We start from the raw sequence: 22,015 nt of genomic DNA, 5'->3' as shown, positions 1-22,015 counted from the left end.
CAACAGAGGGATAGTGCGGGGGTGGAGGGCACTTGGCTTCAATTTATTTGATCTGAAAACATTTTTCATCCACTTGAGTAACAAAACACAAACAGACTCGTCAGATTATGTTTTTGAGATTTTTTTTTTTTTTGACTAAAAACATCTCATCCAATTCTGTATAAAACATTTTTCAATTACCTTTCTCACCTTCCTGGGCAAAGCGATTGTGGCCACAGTTAGGTGATGCAGGAAAGAGAATGCCCGCAATGTAACAAAATACTGAGAGGCATGGCAGCAGTGATGTGTAGCAATTAATGTAATGGACATGAGAGAGAGCGCAATCTTTTGACTAATGAGAATGTCTTGTATTACACTGCAAATGCACAGGGTCACCAAGACTCCTATCATTACTGGGCTATAGGAAGATGGCTCACCACAAAAAGGGGATACTCCATAAACGGATAATGCGGGTGGAGAAAGCGGAGTATGGCGCCAGTGAGCTGATGTTCCATCCAGGAGTAATAATTCTGCCTGGAATGACACAGGGTCATTGGGATGGATAGAGAAAGGATGCAAGGAAGAGTGAACCATCCAAAGAAAACAGGGCACTGGGGTGGTAGAGAAGGACAGCAAAAACACAGCAGAGTGAAGCTGAGAGGAAAAAATGGTCTAAAAGAACCGTAAAGTAGTAGGAGTGACAGTGAAACAGGAAAAAAAGAGGTGAAGGAGCATGTAAGGAGTGTAATGGGCTAAGAAAGAGGAACAGCAAGAGTAAGAGGGCAAAAATAGAGTTGAGAGAGCATAGTGTACACATAGCAGTGGGACAATATGACGCATTGGCTAATCTGTCTGCTGTCTTTCTATTTCACAAGCTGTCATCTTGGCCATCAAGTCATCAAGACCTTGTGCCTCTCCCTCGCTCATTGACTGATTCCCTTATTCAATTATTCAAGGTTTATAAGCAGGAACCATCTATTCAGCTAGCAGCTAAACCGGTAAAAAAATGAAATTGTAGCTTCTTCAGCCCATATTGTTATAAAACTTTGACAATTGGCAAAATCAATTACTCAGACAGACACCATGTAAACATATTAATGCTGCTATCAGTTGTGAAAAAAGAGCCCTACTATGTATATGTAAAAGACTTTAATAACGTGGACCATAAGTGGTTTAACATGCTATAGCAATAATATAATACTATATTTAGCCAGGACATTATACTAATCCATATACACAGTATGTGAGCTGTACATTACAATGCTGATGCCAGTTCATTTGAAGTACACCTCGGCCAGTGTGCTTCATGTGATTTAGGCAACGTATTTGTGGTTCAAGTTTTCAAACTGACATCACTTTTCCTTAAAAAGTGAACCTGTGGGAGCGAGCCTGTGACACAGAAATCAGGTCAACTGCTGGCCTCCTAAGAAATGCTAAGCTTCAGTGAACATTCCCACAAAGCACACACAATCAACCAAAAACAAAGTACACACACAAAGAGATCAAACGTATAGACACACACGCCCAGACACACACTCTTTTCTTCACTTGTCGGAAATCTTAAGGAACATCACAGCTCCCATCCGCCATAATCTGCCCTGGGGCAACAGTGACCTGAGCCACTGGGAGAAGCTCATCTGGAGTAGGAGAGTAAAAAATAACAGTTGAGGTAATGCAGTGTGCAGCCTCACCCTTTTCTTAGTGGGCAATGCCTTCAGGGTGGAGATGCTAGACTCTGCAACCTCTACTAGCACTCAACTAATGACCCCTATGCTTCTCAGGTTATGTACTTAACAAGAAAACCCCAATGACTAATATATATATATATATGTATGCACTCCACTCTATTCCAACTCTACCCTTTAACATGTATTTGCTTAATCCTCATCTACTAGAGGCAGAGGGTCTGTACTGTGGCAAACTGTCTATTTTTAAACTTGACATATTACTCATCTCTTAGGGGAGTAACATTGTAATTTATGGAATTCATGAATACCAAGCTGTTGTGTTTCCTTCTTGTTTATTTCCACCCCTCCTTCTCAGCACAGCAACTGCTTTGGATAAATTCAGATAAACTCACAGAGTCAGTTGGGTAGAATCCCTGTCTTTGTAACTGCGCAGATGCCAATCAGCCACTGCTGAAGAGGGAGCTTGGTAGCTCCTTATAACATTTTGGTCATGTGTAAAAATATGTGACAAGTTCTCTTGTCTTTAGAGGGACGTAATTGCTACACGACCAAAAGATGCATAGCAAAACACTCCTTGCTCATTTTTGTTTTATTGTCTCTTCCATCCCATTAATACTGCTAATAATCTAATCTGTTGTCTCATCCCCATTTAGTTCTCCTTAAATTCTACTACTCGTTATCACAACTATAAAACAGCTAATTCTCTCTTTATATCTTACAAGTTTATTTTTTAAAAAGTCAAAATACTAGATAAAAGTAAGCACTTTCTAGAAATTTAATGATCATGAATACTTTAGCTCCACCACAAGAATGACCAAATGTCTGCTGGAAGACCTCTGGGCAACTATATTGGCTTTCAGAGCAAATTATTTCAAATTGTACACCTGTGAGTATTTAACCATCAGTGTTCTCGCAGTAGCTTACAACACCAAATATGTCATTGTGAGAATAAACATCAACTATATTTGCACTCATTACGCTTTAATTGTATCATCAAGATCACAAATCAGTGGGTGTCTTATTAAAATCTGACAACAAACTAAATAAAAAAAAAAAAAGGAAAACCAAATGGAAGCAACTTTAAATGGAGGTTATGTGAACAGTGTGATTTCAAAAAGTGCATGCATTTAAAACCCTCATGGGTATTTTTTGGTCAACGACAACAGCAATGTGCTGCATGCATGCACTGTGGCTGAGAGTGCTGCCACTAATACAGTGGAAAAAATCACACAGGCAAGGGAGTAATTTGACCCCACTCAAATCCGTCCATCAGACACTAACCAAATAGAAGTCAAAAGAATGAACGATAGAAGGAAAAAAGATAGAGAAGCAGCTAAACCACTGGGATTAGTGCTAAGTAACTAAATGGGGCATATCACTTTTCCATTACCAGAGACGAATAGCTATTTCAGCTGCTGGAATCTAAATAAAAAAAGGGAACTCTGTCCTTTCACAGTCATCTGTTCATTCATGTGTAAATGCCTTAACGTTCCTATATGAACAAATGGAGGTCTGCCATCATATACTTTAGGCCCATCAATAAATAAAGTTGACACAAATAAACAGATAAATAAATAAATGTGAAGAGCCTGGAAAATGGGCATCAGTCAGCATTAGTGATGGAACCATGTCAAGCACAATCACGCTCGACTGGTGGGATTCTCTGAGTGTAGGAAGCATTAGTGCTGATTGCACTGCATTTTTGCTTGTGTTGGTATGCGTTTTCAGCTTTGTGCTGTCATTTAACTCTCTCAGTCTCTTTGCTTTCTTTAACTTTATACTACACTCTAATACCATAGAAGCATTTTTCCTTCATTGCGCGGTACACCTACTCTATCCATTCCACAGATGGCTTACTTATCTATTTCTTCTCCACACCTCTTACCACATACAATCACTTTGTGTTCCCACTCTGCTATTTACCTCTCTTTGTGCTTAAAGTTAACTTGTGGTATCTCATTTAAATAGGAACTGACTGATCAGCTGAGTGCATTTGCTCTTGAGAAAGTATTATGATAAGGATCATTACTTTTCATTTAATGTGTCTTAACCACTGTATAACAATTACCACACCCAAGAAATGGTCTATTGCATACATCCTTTTAAGCAAACAAAACACCTTGTTAGTGAAAGTATGCACGTCCTACTAATGGTGCGACAGGGTTACTGTAGTTGTGAAAGTTCTGAAACACCCCTTACTGTTAACTGAAGGGTCTACGCACTGGTGCTGTTAACAGTTTCAAAAATAATTTGTCTGACTCATTTGCAACGCACGAAAGGCTCTTATTCTTATTCTTACTGTTTTATATTTCAGTTGGTTTTGTCATCAGTTTTTTTACTGCTTTCAGAATGCAAACGTTCGGTTTTGTTTTTTCATTTAACAACAGCTTTGCTATTTGAGTGTTAAATAACTAGCATAAGTGTTGATTACAGAGTTTTATTCCACCGGAAAGAAAACAGAAGTGTAAGTGAACTAATTATCCAATACTCTTTATTATCTAAAAATACAGAACATCAAACTTGCCTTCTAATTGTTAGAACGATGGAACACCTTTTTGCACTCCAGAAAGGCGAGGTGTGACATAATTAACCTTACTGAAAAACATGTTAAATTTAGCTTGTAACACTATTATGTGAAGAATAAAGCAGGAAAGCAATGTCAAGCTGAGAGCATGTGATTTCTTTAATATCCTTCTTCCCTGCATTACCTTTAGTGGTGTGTCCTGTCAAATGGAGCATTAACCATTCTTTGACACGTTCTCTCTTTGTCTGCATTCATAGGAATTGCTCGTATCACTCACTCTTTCCCTTTACCTCCATGTTACTCAACACCACATCAAGCCTTCAAATGTGAAAGTAAAACATTATCTGCACCTCATTCTCTCTGACAGATTGTAGATAGTGGCTGACAGATCAAATGCAAACATCCGTCTGGACATTATATCTTCCGCTTTAATAATAGCCACATCATATTAAGGACTTTTTAAAAAAATGACAGGCGAGGAGGAAGCATTTGATTCTGGCACCGTGTCTTATTGTCAAGGGAAGCCATAACCATACGAGATCTTATTCCACTGCACATTATTTGTTCTCTAGCTGATCATCAGTTGGCCCTGCTGCATGCCTAATGAACAATAAATAAGGTTTAATTCATCCGACACAAGTTTCCCATCCCTCAGCTCTAAGCATAAGGTTGGATGAGATTCCACTGGAATTATATGAGGGCAATTTTTCAGCTAGTGGGATGGTCCAATTGCCACCCCTATATTTGGCTTTCACAGGCATTCCTTTGGCTTTAAGCTCTGCAACTTTATAGGTCTATTAGGAATACATCAAACAATGAATGACATCAATCTTATTGTGTGAATGTGCCTTGGGTAAAAATAAGATAAAACTTTCCATTACGGGGCCTCCAAAGCACATTTGCCCTCCAAAATTGATCCAGTATTGACAATTTACACTTAGGGTGACCTTTCATAACTGCCCACATACTTGAAAGCCAATATTATTTGGAAAGTGAGCAAGGAAATCACACATCCCACTGCAAACGCTCTAGGATGTTATTGAATATGATAAATTAGTACACATTTGGCCTCTGCAGTTGCTCATTGGTGATCCACTAGGCAGGAGAGCGAAGCTCTTCAACAATGCCCTGTTCTAATTAAGAAAGACAATACTGGACATAAGTGTTAAGAGCTCTCAGGCCTCTTGATCACTGACTTTATTTCAAAAAGAAAAGGGAAAAAAGGACAGAAAAAACACGTCCATAGGGGACGGAAGCAAAGTTCCAAAGGTAAGTCTTTTCAAACAGGGAGCTGTAAAAGGGGATAATGGCATCAAAAGGGCAGTCGGACAGCCCCCTGTTGATACCTTGTAGTCAAGCAGATAGCTTTCGTGTGATTCAAACAGCAAAGGGTTCTTAAGAACAGAGGCAGGGGCGAGAGACCCCTGGTGTCCAAAGAGAAGGCCATTATTAAGATTTGATTTATCTTCTCAAATGCTCTATGTCACACTTCACTTACTTTACATCCTCTCTTGGCAGAGTCAAGCAACAAATCAGTTATGTGCCAAGGGTACTCAAATGGTACATAAAATCTTCATCTATATTTCCGTGATGGGTTTTCTGTTGAGGGTGAAAAATGATCAGGTGTACAGAAATGCCCTGTGGGTCAAAAGAACGGACAATGGCTTTGTCCAAGTCCTAGGACGAGAATGGCTGTCCACGCCTCAGTTCCTTTCCATCTGCCTTTTCTGTTTGGCTGCTGATAAATATCCTTATCTATGAGAAACAGGTGATAGATTTCAAGCCGTACGTCTCCACAGAACTCTTCTCTCATCTGCTCTATTGATATCTCACATCTACTAAACCATCCACGTTGCAGTATGAGGCACCAACACCTTCTGGGCCTCTTTGCCTCAAATCATGTTAGCTCCACTTCCTTTAGGATTGCCTCTAGGGCTGCCCCAATGAATAACATCTATCAACACCCTAAAGTGGAGGCCAGGAGCTTGTGGAGGCAAAGAGCTTTAGCCCTCAACTCAGAGGCACCCTACAGCAATAGTCCCTATCAGATATGTCACACATGCTTGAAGGTGTGTGTGTGAAACAGCCAAGGAGAACAACTGCCAGAGAGGTTGAGAGACAACACAAGGAGATAAAACGATGAGTACAACATATGTGTGAGCAAATTAATTGCTAAGGGAATTACGATCACTATCACTTCCTGTGATGTAATTTAAGAAACAAATGGCTGACTTTCTCCCAGATCAGGGGAAAGATGAAAAAACAGCTGCCAGCCTGAACATATTGTGATTGTCTGCGTAAGGGTGATGTGGTTAACAAACAGAGGCGTAATATGCATTAGCAATCATTTATGTCACAATGGTGGTTGGAAATAAATGAAAACTGGAATATCCTTTACCAGCCTCATCTTAAAGACACTTTCCTTTGGACTTTTTATTTGCCTTCTTTTTTGCAGATTCATCCCCTTTCTGCCATAAAAATTTCATGAGAGAAAATAGATAATTTAATCTTCATTAAACATACAAGGAGCTCACTCTCTGGCCTGGCCAGCTGAATTAACTGCTGGGCTTCGAGGGATTAGACTGTTAGGCTGAAATTCCGTAACTCCGACGAGCTTTATATCATTGCATCTCTGTTTCTTAATGGAAATAAGATGATCATTCTCTGTTCGCTGTCAAGTAAGTCCTTAAGAGACTTACTATATAGAACAGAGGAGGGAACTTTTGATGGACTGACCGGTGAAGGTGAAGCAGGAGAATCGGGCAGACAGAGGAAAGAAGAGAGGCCCTGGTTTGGGATTGTAATGACATTGAAAAGGCAGTAAATAAATAAGATGGGCTTGGATCTCTTTGAAATCTGATTGATGTGTCTTTTGGGATGCCCCCCAGTATGAAAGACCTACTGAGTCTGTGGCTTTCATCCCTGACCGAAAATCGATGAGCCAGGATGTATGAGAGGCTCCTGCTCTCAACCCACCAATCTCCTGCCAGATTCCCAGGTAACTGTCTCACAAGAAAGGGAATAAGAGATAAAAAAGGTGTATGGTAACTTATATCTTTTTAGTAAAACTTAATTTTAAATTACACTACAGCAAAAAAAACAAAAAAAAACAAAAGCTACAATATAACCCAAAAGAGGAAAAGCAACCTTCAGAAATTAACTTCCTGAAATGAGCCTGAACTCCAAAACAGCAACATTGTTTCCCTGGCCTCCATCAATCCATCCACTTTCTGTGTGTTGAATTAGGAATGGCTGGTGTAATTGCATAACACATGAGTATGGCCTCGCGGGTTAGATTTTCCATCTTACACAAAGTGGAGACAAGGAAATAGGAAATGCTTCTGGAATTGGGTGTAATTAAGACTGACGGCAAATTGTGCTCATACACTTGGTGTTGAATTGGTGCTAAGCAAAAAAGATGCTGGGTTAATTCCTTTACAAGTGAGACGATGAAAGCTTCTGAATGTGTTAGATGACGGTCAGCTTTAAAGCATGAGATTACAACAGACATGACAAGCGGGATTGAATAGATTTGCCACAATGTCTGCTATAACTGTTCTGAGAACCTTTTCTAACAGAAAATTCAGGGACTGAAACGTCGTCCCTGAGCCGGACAGAAACCACATTTACACATAAACAAAGTACACAAGTAATACTGCTTCACTGACCCAAAGAATATGTTGCCATTCTTGACGTACTGCAAAAATATTGTAGTACGTAAAGCAAACAAACAAAAACACCACCAGTTCCCCACCTTATATGCTGAAATAGCAACCCAAAGACGAGCAGACACGTTGTTACAGAATGTGGACACATTGTCCTCTTTCATTAGATGAGACAAGGTCTCCTTATTCTGCATAGCAACTGTTTACATTTAGAAAAAAATGTTCCCCTCTTATCACCTCAGAGTAGAGACTCCACGCAGTTTATCAAACCAGGATGGGGCTTCATATAAATAAACAGGGAGCTGTCAGTAAACAATGCATTCTAGTAGTTTCACAGTGGTGTGCACTTGGTGGGAGGGTAGGGATTTAATGACACAAAATCCATCATAAAGAATTGTCATCTCAGTTACTTCCCAAAAATAAGAAAGCAGTTTATGGACACAAAATATGAGATTAACAGGAGGCTAATCAAGGCAAACAAAATAGTTTTAAATAAAGATGGGCAGTATCTAGTTTTGTAATTATGTGATCTCACTGGTCATATATTATTTCATATAGTGCAGTGGTGTCAGAAGTTTCACCTTTGGGTATTTGCAGTGTTGGTAGCCAAGGAAGTAGACGTTAAGTTGGATGTCCTCAGTGATGGTTTATCCCACTATCAAGTTCCTTATGTCCTTTCAAACTTAGCAAATCATATAATTGATGTTAAGAGTTGTGGTGGTGGTTTTAGTGAAAATTCTTTACTTTTGGGAGTCCAAACACAGTCAGTCTTAGCAACAATTTATTTTTTCATAAGCGTTAGTGACCAAGGATGATATTCATGAAGCTTTCACTGTAAATATCTAAGAGTCAGACTGAATACAGACATCTCTGCATTCATCGGCTGACAAAGCTGGTCAGTTGCTATGCTGTGAAATCTGTTTTGTTAAATCGCAATTCAAGCAAAAAAAGGGGACTATTTTACCGCTTCAAACCACTGCATCACTCCAGCGAAAAAATTTAGTTACAGGGAAAATACTTTCACAAGTGCTTTTATACTGACTTCTATGTTTATAGAGGAAGTTCAGCACAATGCTTGTACAGTAGCACTGATGAAGCCACAACAATGTGCCACTCTCATCCTTCTTCTGACCCTATGTCATAAACAAGACTCTAATATACTTTAAAGAAATTACTTATATGGGACATGCTTGTGACAACATCATTATTCAGTACCACAGGCATGGCCAAGTGGCTTTCACAATAAAATGAACAAGGTTAGAACCCTAATTCAGAACCAAAGGTGATCTTCTGGTTCTTCTGAACCTTGTCAGGCTTGTAGAAACTCTGAAACTCCAAATCAATTCATGCAACATAGGAACAAATAGAATCTCTGTCAACCAAATGTTCTTGGAAGTATTAGACATAGTGGCACTAATATGAAAGCTCTAGTATTACCAATCTGTATTTCCACTCTGGACAGCAGGGTTTAAGAACATTCACAGCTGTTGTTGTGCACAGAGCCCAGCCCCACTTTATGTAATAGGTTCTTTTCACACCTTAAGTATAACCATTAGGTTGTTCCCATATAAGAGTTTAAAGATCTTTAAAAAACATCTGTCACTGCAAAGTGTTAACTTGGCATATATAGACCTTTTCACCTCTTTAGATGTCCACTTGGAGGTTATATCAAAATAACTGTTGGATATGTGTGATTAAAGAACAAAAAACAAACAAACCAGCATACAAAAAGTGCAACATGACGCCTTTAAGATACATCCACAAGCACAATGTCAGGTTCTTGGACATGCAGCAATAACAACAAAAATACAGGGAGCCTGCATAGCATAAAAAGCAAGAATCCTTTAGAAGGACACTGTGTGCTACTGCGCATCAGCTTGACATTTACCAAACATACAGGGAAAAAGTAGGTGTAATACACAAAAACCTTGTGAGTGACCAAAGCACTGAGGTCCACAGACCTCTCCATCAGAATATTGGCTAAACATCACTAGAAAACAGGAAGTGCTATCATGCTGTGACAACAGGCTTTTAGGAAGAGCACAGAAATTAGATGACAACTGTAGCTGCTCCATAAGACAGGAACTGTGCTGAGACAACTTCCTTCGAGTAGTGCGGCCACTTTTAGGGGTTGCATTAATCTTACAAGGTTTAACATTAAGGATCGAGGTGCTAATGCAAGGCCAAGTCGTATAATTACATATGGATTCTGAAGACAGAGCGTAAGATTCACGCTGTCACCCAGCATTAAAATCATTAATGTCCAGTTCAATTTTCTGCTCTACTCCTGCATGGTTTAATGCGATCCTTTTATCACACGAAACTAATTGTAGTAAGAAAATGTGCTCCAACTTTTACATTCTTATGAATGACAGAGTATTTTCTGTATTTTTTTTTTTTAATTACCGATTCTCTCTGAGATCAGTTTATTTGCAAGTCTTGGTTCTAATGTCTACTTCTAATATACATAGTACAGTTTTTTGCCAATTGATGTCCAAAAACACTTGGGCTGATTTAGTATTTCTTAGGGATATACTATGTACCTATGCTGGTGCAAAAATGGTGTACAAATAACAATAATATAAATAACATTGTATATTGATATTTTATGCACTTGATGTGACACTGCAAATGATATTCTCTTATAGGTCCTTTGATTTTTATTTCATTTTGAAACATGTTTTTGGTGACAGCAATCATTTATTGATCATAGTTACAAAGGTCTCATGCCTTTATTTCTGCATACAGCAACTCTTCTAACTCTGACAGTTTCAATCTTTTCTCGGTTAAATGCTCAGCACAGAACTCTGCATGTTGTAGACCAGCTCAGCTTGAGTGTTTAACAGGAAGGATGTGTAAGGTATGCAGCCAGGAAAAGTGCAGCAAGAGGAAAGGTGGTATTTGGGTTAAAATGATAGTTAAATACACACACCTAGAGTTCTGTTACCATAATTAGCACCCGACCACCACGGGGCTGGACTGGTAGGGCTTTGATCACCTGTAACAATGTTTGGGGGGGGAAAAAAAGGAAAGAAAGAAAAGAAGATAGAGAAGGCAAAAATGAAGAAAAAGGGAAACAGACAAAAATGCATCAGAAGTGACACATTTCAGATATTGGCAGAAGAACTCCCATAGTCTGGCAAAAAATCCTTTAGGTTTGCTAACACACCTGCCCAAACATTCAGACACCAGCTCACAACAAACCCCAAAACAGAAATATGGAATGAAAACGTTACAGGCAAAGAATGGAGGAGGTTTTGTTTATAGAATGAGCAGTATTATAGCTGTTGAAACAAGAAGAAAGTGTGGGTGTGTTTGTTTGTTGTTATACAGTCTGTTATATGTGGAAAACATAGTAAAAAATAGTACGATTTTTTACTGTAGCTTTAAACCTCAGCCATGGCCATTCTGTCTGGAGAAAGCATGCTGTCCCTGTGCTCTGGCTGTCTCCCACAGTCTCTCTGTGATGGACTGGTGACCTGTCCAGGGTGCACCATGCCCATCAGCCAGTGTCAGCTGCAACAGGTTCCAGCCTCTTCTCTAATGTATAAAGCAGTTGACTGAGAGAATGGATGATTGAGCTGTAAAACTGTAACACTAGAATAACTCTGTCAAGGCCACCCTAATCTAAATCAAATTTGCACTCAAAATCAGAACTAGAAGTAATTTCTAATTTGTCATTTTATATATATATATTTTTTTTTTTCTACTCTTTTTTAAAAGACGCACACGCATTCACCAATTGTTTCGATATGTGGAGGACCCAGACGTTGGGTCACATAGGTAGAGTGTTTCTCCTGTGAAATGCAAACAGATTTTTATACCTATTTAGTCTGAGAAAAAATAAATTCTATTTCCAGATTCCAGTTTTTGTTTTCTTTGATGACTTTAATTTTTACCTCTTTTTACACTGGAGAGACAGGTGCTCATATCTACCACTGACAGACACTGCTAAAGTAGAGCACTCATCCAACAACTAACCTGCATGATAATCTGAAAGGTAATGCTATGCATGCAAGAAAGGGGAAGTGCAGCTACAGGTCGTGTTAGGCTAAAAACAAACTCCAGCTGTTCTGCTCTCCTGTTCGTTCTGCTTTTAACGTTTTTTTCAAGCACTTCAGCCATTGTTGTGTTTACTGTTCATTTAATGACCTCTGCAGGAGGTTTGAATCGACTGTACAAAAGAAAAATGCACTTTCTGGAGAGTGCTTCTTTGCATGTTGGATTGAGAGGAGACTAGATGCGACAGGAACTCACTGCATCTTTTGTATTACAAGAATGATCCGAAACTTACCCAATAATATTTAATATTCTATTGATAATTCTAATTCAGTTACAGTTTATCATAAAGCATTAGAAATTCATGCACCAAATATTAGTTTATTTGCAAATATGTCTGTAAATGTAAATATTGCGAAAAACAATGTAAAATGTACTTCTTAGATATAAACAAAACAATTTCTGGTCTGCCTTTAAAATATATCCTTGTTTTACTGTTTTTCAACATCTACAGCACAATCAGCCACTCCAGCCAACTGTCTTTTTTTCTTTTTTCTTCTTTCTTTTTTTTCTAATATGATTGCCAGTGTGAAGACAGCAGCACCTGTGACTCTTCTGCAGAGCTCTGACTTGCATATCAATTGACCCTTGCGCCCCTACTAGGTGGTACTCCTCTGGGCATGGCCTATTCATCATGGCAGAATGGAATACATTAGCACCAGGATTTCTCTAAATCAGCCTCGGCCCTACTGTTAAGTGCTTCATGAATGGGAAAGGGGCAATAAATTTCTAATGACCTACACCAGGACACGTGCATCCCTTTTTTTTTCTGTGCCCCCTGTTTATATGTACATATGTTTCTACATGTATCAATGCTGTATCTATGTAATGAATCCTTGAAACAGTCACACCCAGGTACAGACGGTGAATGAACGGCACTTTCACAGAAACATTTAATTTATATGATAGACAGCAGTGTTGCAAGAAAGCTATTACCAACTTAAAGGGACAAGTATTTTTCTGCAGACAAGTGAAACTGACAGAAACAACAAAAAGTGCACAATGGAACCTAAATACAGTATTTTGTCAGTCGGCAGTCTGTCTTACCGTTGCGTGGTGTCCGTTTTCGCCGATCACGGAAGGCGGCTCCTGACTGCAGAGCCTCCATTAGGGAATCCATCACACCGGTTTCGTCTCCCTCTGGAAGAAAGCACATAAGAGAAGCACAAATGTTATGTTACAGCTCATACATTATCATAGTAAAGTGCATAATAACTACAGACACACTTGTATGACACACTATATGGCTCTAATTTTAGGCATCGTGTTGTGGGTGCTCTCAGACTACAGGTCACCATATATCACAATAAATAAGTGCTTTATTTCTGAATAAGCTATAAACAATCCCTGCAAGTGCAAGAGTACTGAGACAGAGGCCTGTCACCAAAGCCTGCCTTTTTTTCAGTAAACAGCTGGGGAGGAGGAAAATACACTTAAGAGTTTAGTTTAGAGTTTAGAGGAGCCTCAGGATGAAAGCATCCAGTGATGGTCATTGACAGATATTCTTTCTGTGGCTAACGCAGGGGAGCTAAGTGCTCTTTACAAAGATTTAGTGTGGAGTCGCTCAATACCCGAGCGCTCTGTCTTGTTTAGTCAATGACACGGGGACTGGCCTTCGAAAAACATTCCCCTTGCCCACCATTCCAGCTGTTGTGTGGATCCACGAAATAAGAGGAGTGGAGGCAGCCAGGATGGCTGACGGGACAGGTAGGAGACACTAAAAATGTCCATAAGGCCAAGACTATGATTAGTTGTGGACATACTGTGCACATGCAGTATACCACTCAATGGAAACTGGGTTCAGAAAGAGGCTTAGGTTCTATATCTGGGTCATCTATCTTTACGCCCTGATACTAATGAGTCAGAGGGGCACCATTTTTATCTTTCTGGTCCAGAACAGACATTATTTTAAACTAGGATCATTAGGGTGAGTTATTGTGGAGCTGAAGACTCGGTCATCAATTCTTTTGCGCATATGAGTGAACTAGCTCTTTCCCTGTGTTTACCATCAGGGTCCAGGCATCTTATTTCTGCACTGCGCTTAGATGAAGGGAAATATTCAAAAATAAGTGGAGACAACTGGTACTTTGAGCACACAGCACTTTTCCAACTACTAGGATGATCAATCTTTCGTTATTTGTGTGTACACAACACTCAGGCAAATTGAATTTATGAACAAAACATAGTGACATGGATTGGTACACAAATAATTTGAGGAAGCGAGTGAGACCTGTACATATTTTTGTTATTGTCCTTCAGCAATAAACCATCCCACCTGCAATCATTCATGGAAGTAAAAGAAGACAGTACAACTAAGAATAGAAGCATGTCTTATGCTAATTTTAAAAAAGCATCTCTTCAGTCGTACTCACTAATTTTACTCTCTATCTCATTCCTTCTCTTTCTTCCTCAAGTTCTTCCCAAGGGCTACTTTGAAATCAAAGTATCTGTTCCAACTGTGTGCTGTGCTTAAAAGCAATCCTGATTAAATCAAGCTTAATTAGACCAGCTTTATCGGAACAAAACCAAAGCTGCGCCAAGTAGTGCTTATCTCAAATTGCAGCACTACACCTCAGATAGCAAGCTCATTGGTTAAAAAGGGGGAGCATGGGTTTCATCTCCTGTGGACCTGGAGAACAATATGTTGAACAACTTGCAGCCTCTATAACTATATCAGCTCCCAAGATCATTGAGTACTTGTTCTTATGTAGGCTAGTAAGGACACACTGTGAGTCTGACACAAGGTAGAACGTGTTAAGTGGCAGGTAAACATTTATCTACAACCACTGTGGTACAAGAAACTTTTTGACAGCTCCTTCTTCACTGCCTTCTTCGTGGAGACCTAAACATCACAGGGGGCACCTGACACTTTGATCAATTCGTCCTACTTCTAGCTTAACTGTAGCACAATTCATCATTTGTAATGGCCAGGACTTTGGAGCCCTAGAAGACGGAGGTTCAGGGGGAGGACTTCAGACAGAAAGAACCAAAATGACTAAAATGGGAAGCGTTCTCCCCAGTTACTTCACAGCGCTCAATTAACTATGTCCTAAGCTGTCCAAAGCTTAAACTTGAGCAGGTCTTTGCCTTACCAAGAACTTCTCCCAAATGAGCCTTCAGAATGTCTGAACTTATTAACACACACACGTGCTGTATATATTCTACAAATCTGCAAAGACAAAGTAAGCATTTATTAGGGGAGAAAACTGCACATTATTTGACTACACTTATTCCACTAATCCTCAAAGCAAACTTTCTCCATTGCTTACTGTAACATTGCCCACTTAAGCAGATATTTCTGCCTTATTCCTGCAATTCACTCATCTTATTTTGAGCTGTTAAACCTAAGGCAAATATTCATCTGCTTCTCATTAGCAGCTCTGGTACACTGCATGGTGTGGAATTACAGAAAAGCTAACCTTTTATGCCCAGAGATCTTTCTCAAGAGGAAAGATCCCCTCTGCTCACAGGAAATTGCTTTCTAAATGGGTTAAGATGGGCTAAGACCCAAGACATTGACAAACCCTTCCAGTGATGAAACACCTATGCGGGCACCTTAACAGACAGCCTCGAGGTCCTTAATGATCTTATTAAAGCTTCTGGAAGTGTGGAACATGGTTGCAGCTTTTGCACTTTTAGGTATTTTCTTAAAGAGTTAAATCTTTAAGATCACAACCAAAGCTATGAAACTTTACCTCCCAGATAGAGATGATCTACTGTTTCCATTTATTTTCTTTGATCCTGCTTACCTCACTTTACCTGGATATCAGGTAGTACCTGGCCCCAGAAGCTGAGCCAACTTTAACTGAGTTCTAGGGATTGGCTCTTATATTTACAAGCAGCACTATCACATTTTCTAATTAGGAGGGATAGAAAGAGCAATGCGGTGTCAGAAGGATTGGGATAAAAACTTCACTTGTAAGATTATTATTTCACTAAGAAAAAAGTACCTTCAGTAAGAAAAGTATCATTCACCAATCCCAGGGGCACTTTAACTTTGATAATAGTAAAGGGAGGTAGGGGAGGGATAGGAAAAGGATGAGCAGAGATACTGCAAGCGTATCCTTGATTATGTACTATTATGTAAGCATAAGATAACAAATGAAAGAATTAAGAAGGATAAGGAAGAACACACAGTCAAAGTCCACCCACAGAAGGCAGCACTGGGAACCAAAGTAAAGAGGTGGGGCGGGATTATTGACAAGGACTAGTGGAGCAAGGCAAGACACGAGGGTGTGAAAGCCTTCTTGAAAACTTTGTGGCCATCACTTCTAAAACATATAATGCAGCATGCAAGCAAATACAGACCCTCAGTGACAACCTGGACTAACATTTCATGTGATACAAATTCATATTTGTTTAGTAGCTAAATAAATATGTTTATTGCAGATTAGTATAGCCATGAGCAAGTATATGTTCTACTAACAAAAGCAGCAGGAGGAATGTAAAGGTAGGAAGAGGGAGAAAGACTCAGACATGGCTGCTCATGATGAAATCAGTTAACTGAGATACGGTTCTTTCAAGTTTTGCAGAAATCCAATGCATCACTGAAGCCTCCTTCAAAACACTTGTCAGTCAATGACCAATTAGAACTAAAAAGCTTACATAATGTACAAACTAAACAAAAAACAACATCTATTTTTAACTTTGGCCAATTAGAATCAGTCATCTACAACACTCAAAATATGCACTGCAATGTAAAAGAACAGCTGTCACCTTGAAAATGTGACGAAGCATAATTATTCGAAACAAAAAAGAAAAAGAGAAATATGTACCATGCACCAAAGGCATGGCACTGCTATAATTACACAGGAGTGTCAACAATGCCTGTTCATAAATTCAATTTGCTATCTGTCACCCCCTGCATGTTTTTTTTTTTCTGGGGAGAAAAACCACAGTGGATCAATTGAGAAATCAATTTCTGATGGCTCACATGCTGCCTTCATGATTCATTGAGGGGAAAAGAGACAAATATCTCTTAGAATCCTAAAAAGCTTCTGGCTTCTAGTATGGATTTCTAATATAATGGCAAATTATGATATCCCGTATGCCATGATTCAAAGTGCTAGCACCAGTGCGACAGGTTGGTCAGCTGAAACAAACAAAGCTATTTATGTAGATTTATTTCAATCAATCTTATTTTTTTCCACCATCCTCTAAATTTCTATTCACTTAAAATACTTTGCTCTAATCAAAGTCTCTCAACATAAGGCATAGGAGAGCTGTCTATTATCCACTACTATCCACTATCCTTCCACTAGCAAATTCCTGAGGCTCATTTGCACTGTAATGAGATCTAATGAGAGCTTACCGGCCTTGTGCTTGATGAATTGAACCCACTGTGAGAGAAGAACACAGTGAGAGTTTAACCTCACTGCAGTCACCCTTCATGACTTTAGTAGACAAGATTAGAAGGGAAAGGAAGAATAAAGAGGAGAGGAACAACTCATTCTTAGTTTTTTTTCTGCTTGCTGTGATTGTTTTTGAACACATTTGAGCCCATCTGTTCCCCCACAGAAAGTCACCTGTGCAATTAACCTGGACCATTAGCCGTGAAACAAAGGCCTCGGTGGAGGGGGGTGGGTTTCTGCTTTATGGCCAGGTGGAGAGGCAACAACCACACTTTCTTTTAATCTCATCTCATCTCTCCAGTCTCACTTGCATGCACCTGGTTTTGTGTTATTTTCACACCTGAATTCAGGCTCGGCCGGCTAGATATACACAACCACCTGCATTACTCAACACCCCCTTCCTCTCACTGCCCTGCTGCCTGCTCTCTAACTAGCTAGCTTTGAGCACAGTAACCCCTTCTACTCACCCACCTGCCCTTCTGCCACAGCAGCTCATAAGACCTAGGCAGACAGAGAGCATTACTGCCGCAGAGAGCACAAACGCCCAAAGGAGAGGAATCATGCACCTGTTAGATGTCTTTCTTTTTGTTTTTCCCCCCTTTTTTGTTACCATATCCCTGCAGTATCGCTGCCCATGACAAAAGCTTTGGCACAATAATCTGAGAAACTTTTCAGAATGGCCGTAGTCTTTAATAAGTGTGTGTAAGCTTCCAAGTTCCACTTGAATGAAAAAAGAAAGGAGGACGAATGGGAATTGAAGGGTGAAATGGCTAATACAAAAGAAAAATTTGCCTGCTGATTGGTCTGGACTGTTTTACTGTAACAACTTCATGAGCAAAGCCACTCATGTCTTCTCTAACTCAATTAGGGATGCTCCCACAACTCTCCATTCCAGAGGGAATGGCAGTCTTGCTACTACCTAACTTGTGCTGTGAGGCCCTGTTTGGCGCCAGGGTCAGGGGAAAGTAAGGAAGGAAGACACTCAGATCCAGAAAAACGTCTCGCAGTTACTAAAGGTGGGTGGAAGGTGAATGGTGCATTGTGCTGACATGCATAAAGTACAGAGAAATATTGGTAGGCTGGCCTGGTCACTCCAGGCTTGATCTCACACGCTGAAAGGATGACTGTCCTGACTACGAGAGACTGGAGGAAACGTGCAAAGAAGTTGGATGTCGACAAGGGAGAGATGAAAGTGGATTAGCCGCCGTGGCGATTTGCATTCTGTGGTGGAACGAAAGCCCTAGCGATGCCCCGAATAGCTGGATGCATGAATAAGTAAACAAACAAAAACAAAAATAAACCCTCCATCTGGATGGATGCTGCTAGGCCCCAAGTGAGAAACAGTAGGGAGGGGACACTGGGAAATGGGAAGAGGGGGAAGAGAAATGCTTTCAACATAGTCATCACCACACTCTGTTTCCTCTGCTATCATTTGCTTCTACTGCCTGCAGGCCCCCCAAGTTAGCATACTGCTATCACCATCTATCCATTGCTTTTGGCTAGTTTGGCCAGTAACACCAACACACAAACAACAGCTCCAACCCAGCACTGACAGATGTTAAGATGACACAGTTTAGATGAGCCACATGGGGTCATCATGTCAGGGTGCCAGCAGGGCCATGCCTGTCCTCACATCAGAGAAGACCACTATTGCCCTTTTTCCATTAATGAGGTTCTGCTTAATTTAACAACATTATGGTAGTGACTGTCCCACATGAATTTTTTGAAGTGACCCCGCAGCAGGCCATATACAATAAGGTCTATACATACTTTAATGGTGTCTTCTATAAACCAAACTCTCCCTGTTAAGTGATCCCACTCTGTGGTCGTGGTGGGGACAAGTTTATTTTCAGTGCTGTTTCCGTTTTACCTCATGCAACATTTTTCTTGTGTCATTGTCTACTCATCAGCTCTCCATTGCTGAGCTATCACAGCAAAAAGCTGCTGTTTAGCTATTGTGAAAAGCCGCAGTGTGTATAACTCTTAGGTCATTATCTTTACAAACATTCTGCTGGCATAGTGCTTGTGAAAAAGTCTATGCGAAGATTTCGGCTTAACATTTTAGTGTCCCAAGGCTGGATCCTTGAGAGGGAATGGTGTTTTATTGTGCAATGCTATCTGCAGCAATGATGGAGGAGGTGTAATGCGGTTTGGTTTAAACCTCAAATCTCTAAAACATAAACAAGTGAACAATGCCGACTTTGACTGTGCTTTTTGGAAACATGGACAAGAAATATAAAATATTGGTGTTACATCAACATGACAGGTTCCGATGGCAGTTTCTAATGTAAAGTATAATCAATGGAATCTTGCCTGAATGTAAAGTAAATATGTGTTTATAAAAACCTCGCCCCAAAAAACCAGGGTCAGTTAAAAGATTCAGGTAAGATTAATGCCAAATAGCCAGTGGAAGAATACTCAGCTGCTCTAAAGATTGTGGATTTCATCCATCCTGCACAGAGTCTTTATTTTTGATGAGTGGCATATTTGGATAGTGGATGCAGTTTTGGAATCCAGATCAAGATAACATCTGAACCAAACCCCACATGGGCTGTTCACATCAGTGAAAGGCGGTGCTGCCTGGGGAAGCTAAATGGATTTGACGGTCTTTGTAGTGAGGGTAATTAGGTTTGATTGACTGTAAAGTGACTGGTGAGGTCCAGATCTGGGAGGGGAAATGATCAGACACTTGAACCACCCACAAATTAATGAGATTCAACTGTGCCGGAGCTGATTTCTCTAAGCAGAAGAAGAATATTTCTGAAAGCAATGGGAGAGAGAATATTGCAAGAAGGAATGTTCCATCTGTACAGAGAGACAGAAGGAAACAAAGTCAGAAATGACATTAGTGATTAGAGATGAGCTTCTCACTTCCTAAAATTACATAAATAACACTCAGTCAATTATTGGGTTTTTTGTTTTTGTTTGCATTTCTCCTAATAATAAAGAATATCAGAAAAAATACACCAGTTCACCTTGAAAATGTGATGCAAATGCAGACAGATAAAAATATGGGAGAAACTATTCCCTTGCTGCCTTTAATTGCTAATGAGTGGGGTATTTATCATGAAATACTAAAAGCTTCCCTATAAAGCATGAGGGTCACTTTAATATGCTGACGTTTAATTTTAGAGACATACTGGAAATATCAAAATCAGGGAATTTAGTGGATGACTATTTTATTGTATTACTTTCATTTGCAAAATGGCATTTTTCAACAAATTGTGTTTAATCCTTGCATGTCTTTTTTCCCCTTCATATTTCAGTTTATACTGTTTGGGCCAAGAGCACTGAAACGCAGTCCTCTATAATCTCTATGCCATCGTCTCCTTGAGGCAGATCCCGATTCTGACTGGAGATACAGCACAATCTAATATGCTGTTATTTATTAGAATAGGTCTATGACAGCAGATAATCCTGGTGCCCTTGTTCCCGTCTTTCAAGGTAATGGCAGAATTCACCGGTCCATATGCAGAAGTTTCAGATGATGGCTTGCACTTTTTGCACTCTAAATTGAGACAGCTTACATGCAAGGACAAAGAAAAAGCAATTTGTTCAAAGTTTGGCATTACACTACAATTACATCCACATGCAAATGTAGCAAGAGATTTCACTTTCAAGTCATCAGAAATCGCAAATCTATAACTAGACAAGGAAGGCATGACTGGTCTTTTGAAGATATTATTTTTTTGTGGAAAAACAGGTAGTAAACTCAGACGAGTTGTTTTATATATCACTGTTGAATTCTGAAAGGTCTATCCTTGTTCATCATATTATATATCAAACAAGAAGGTCAGTTTCATTGCTCTAAAACTGGCTTCATTTTCTAAGCTAAGGTGAGGAAAAGAGAGAATATGTCTCAGAAGTATATATTTTTTCCCTGGGTTTTGACCTCCGTGTCTGTATAAGCTATCTCCCCTGGTAATATTGTTTGCCATGTCTGCTGTGCTGTGGAGCCACATGCATACCTAGACAGCCAACCTGTCCAACCCACTGCCGCTTGTCACTCCCTGTCTATGATCACCTGGCTGGCATGGCTGCAACGCAAGTATGCACTGGCCTACCAGCAGCTGTCAGTGTCACACAAAACCATCAATCTACATCTCTACCGCTGTCATTCCTGACAGGGCTCTGCCGTCCACAGCCAGCCAGCCAGCTGCAGAGAAATATGTAATTTTAATTTAGCATGCCACACTAATTGACACTTGCTTTTCAGAAAAATAAATTCTTTGTTAAAAAAAAAGAAATAACTTAACAAGCACTGTTATGACAACATGTTCATAAGAGGGTAAATTTGATTCACATTCCAATAAATTCTAATGTACATGTAAAGTTACATGTACGTCATCTTGATTGCACATTTAAATGTTATACTGTGTCTAACCTAACCTAATCTAACCTAACTAAGCTTATTTATCTTATATACATTGTATATACTCCTTATGTACAAGATAAGGAGGATGGATAAAAAGAAACTGTAGAATAAAGAACACATAATAATTACAATTACATTAAAATGAACAACAACTATATTTTACACAGCAGGCCTTGAATGATTGGAAATGTTGCTTAATGTCTGTTGGTTTGAACCTTGGCTCTGGGACTTTTAAAGACACTGAGAGAAAATGTCACATACTCAACCTCAACCATTTGTTTTGTGAAAAGAGATAGCGACTGAAGGTACTAAATGTTCAATAGAAATTTCTTCATCATAAACACAAACATTTTGCCTAAACATATTTATCTGCT

At 39.6% G+C, this 22,015-nt stretch overlaps 1 protein-coding gene across 1 annotated transcript in view; it reads right to left on the bottom strand.

The window, feature by feature from the left end:
* The window catches only part of diaph2 (diaphanous-related formin 2), a 346,460-nt gene that overhangs the window by 31,119 nt on the left and 293,326 nt on the right, over positions 1–22,015 (bottom strand). Inside the window, exons 29-30 of the mRNA XM_019364462.2 lie at positions 12,963–13,055; positions 10,789–10,854 (exon numbers count right to left, since the gene is read on the bottom strand). Coding sequence (XP_019220007.1) covers positions 10,789–10,854; positions 12,963–13,055 — 159 coding nt within the window. The remainder of the gene's footprint in view (positions 1–10,788; positions 10,855–12,962; positions 13,056–22,015) is intronic.

Source organism: Oreochromis niloticus, linkage group LG2 (genome assembly GCF_001858045.2).
Source record: "Oreochromis niloticus isolate F11D_XX linkage group LG2, O_niloticus_UMD_NMBU, whole genome shotgun sequence".
Classification (NCBI taxonomy): Eukaryota; Metazoa; Chordata; class Actinopteri; order Cichliformes; family Cichlidae; genus Oreochromis; species Oreochromis niloticus.
Note: the sequence above shows the minus strand (reverse complement) of the source record. Positions and strands in the feature narration are given on the sequence as shown.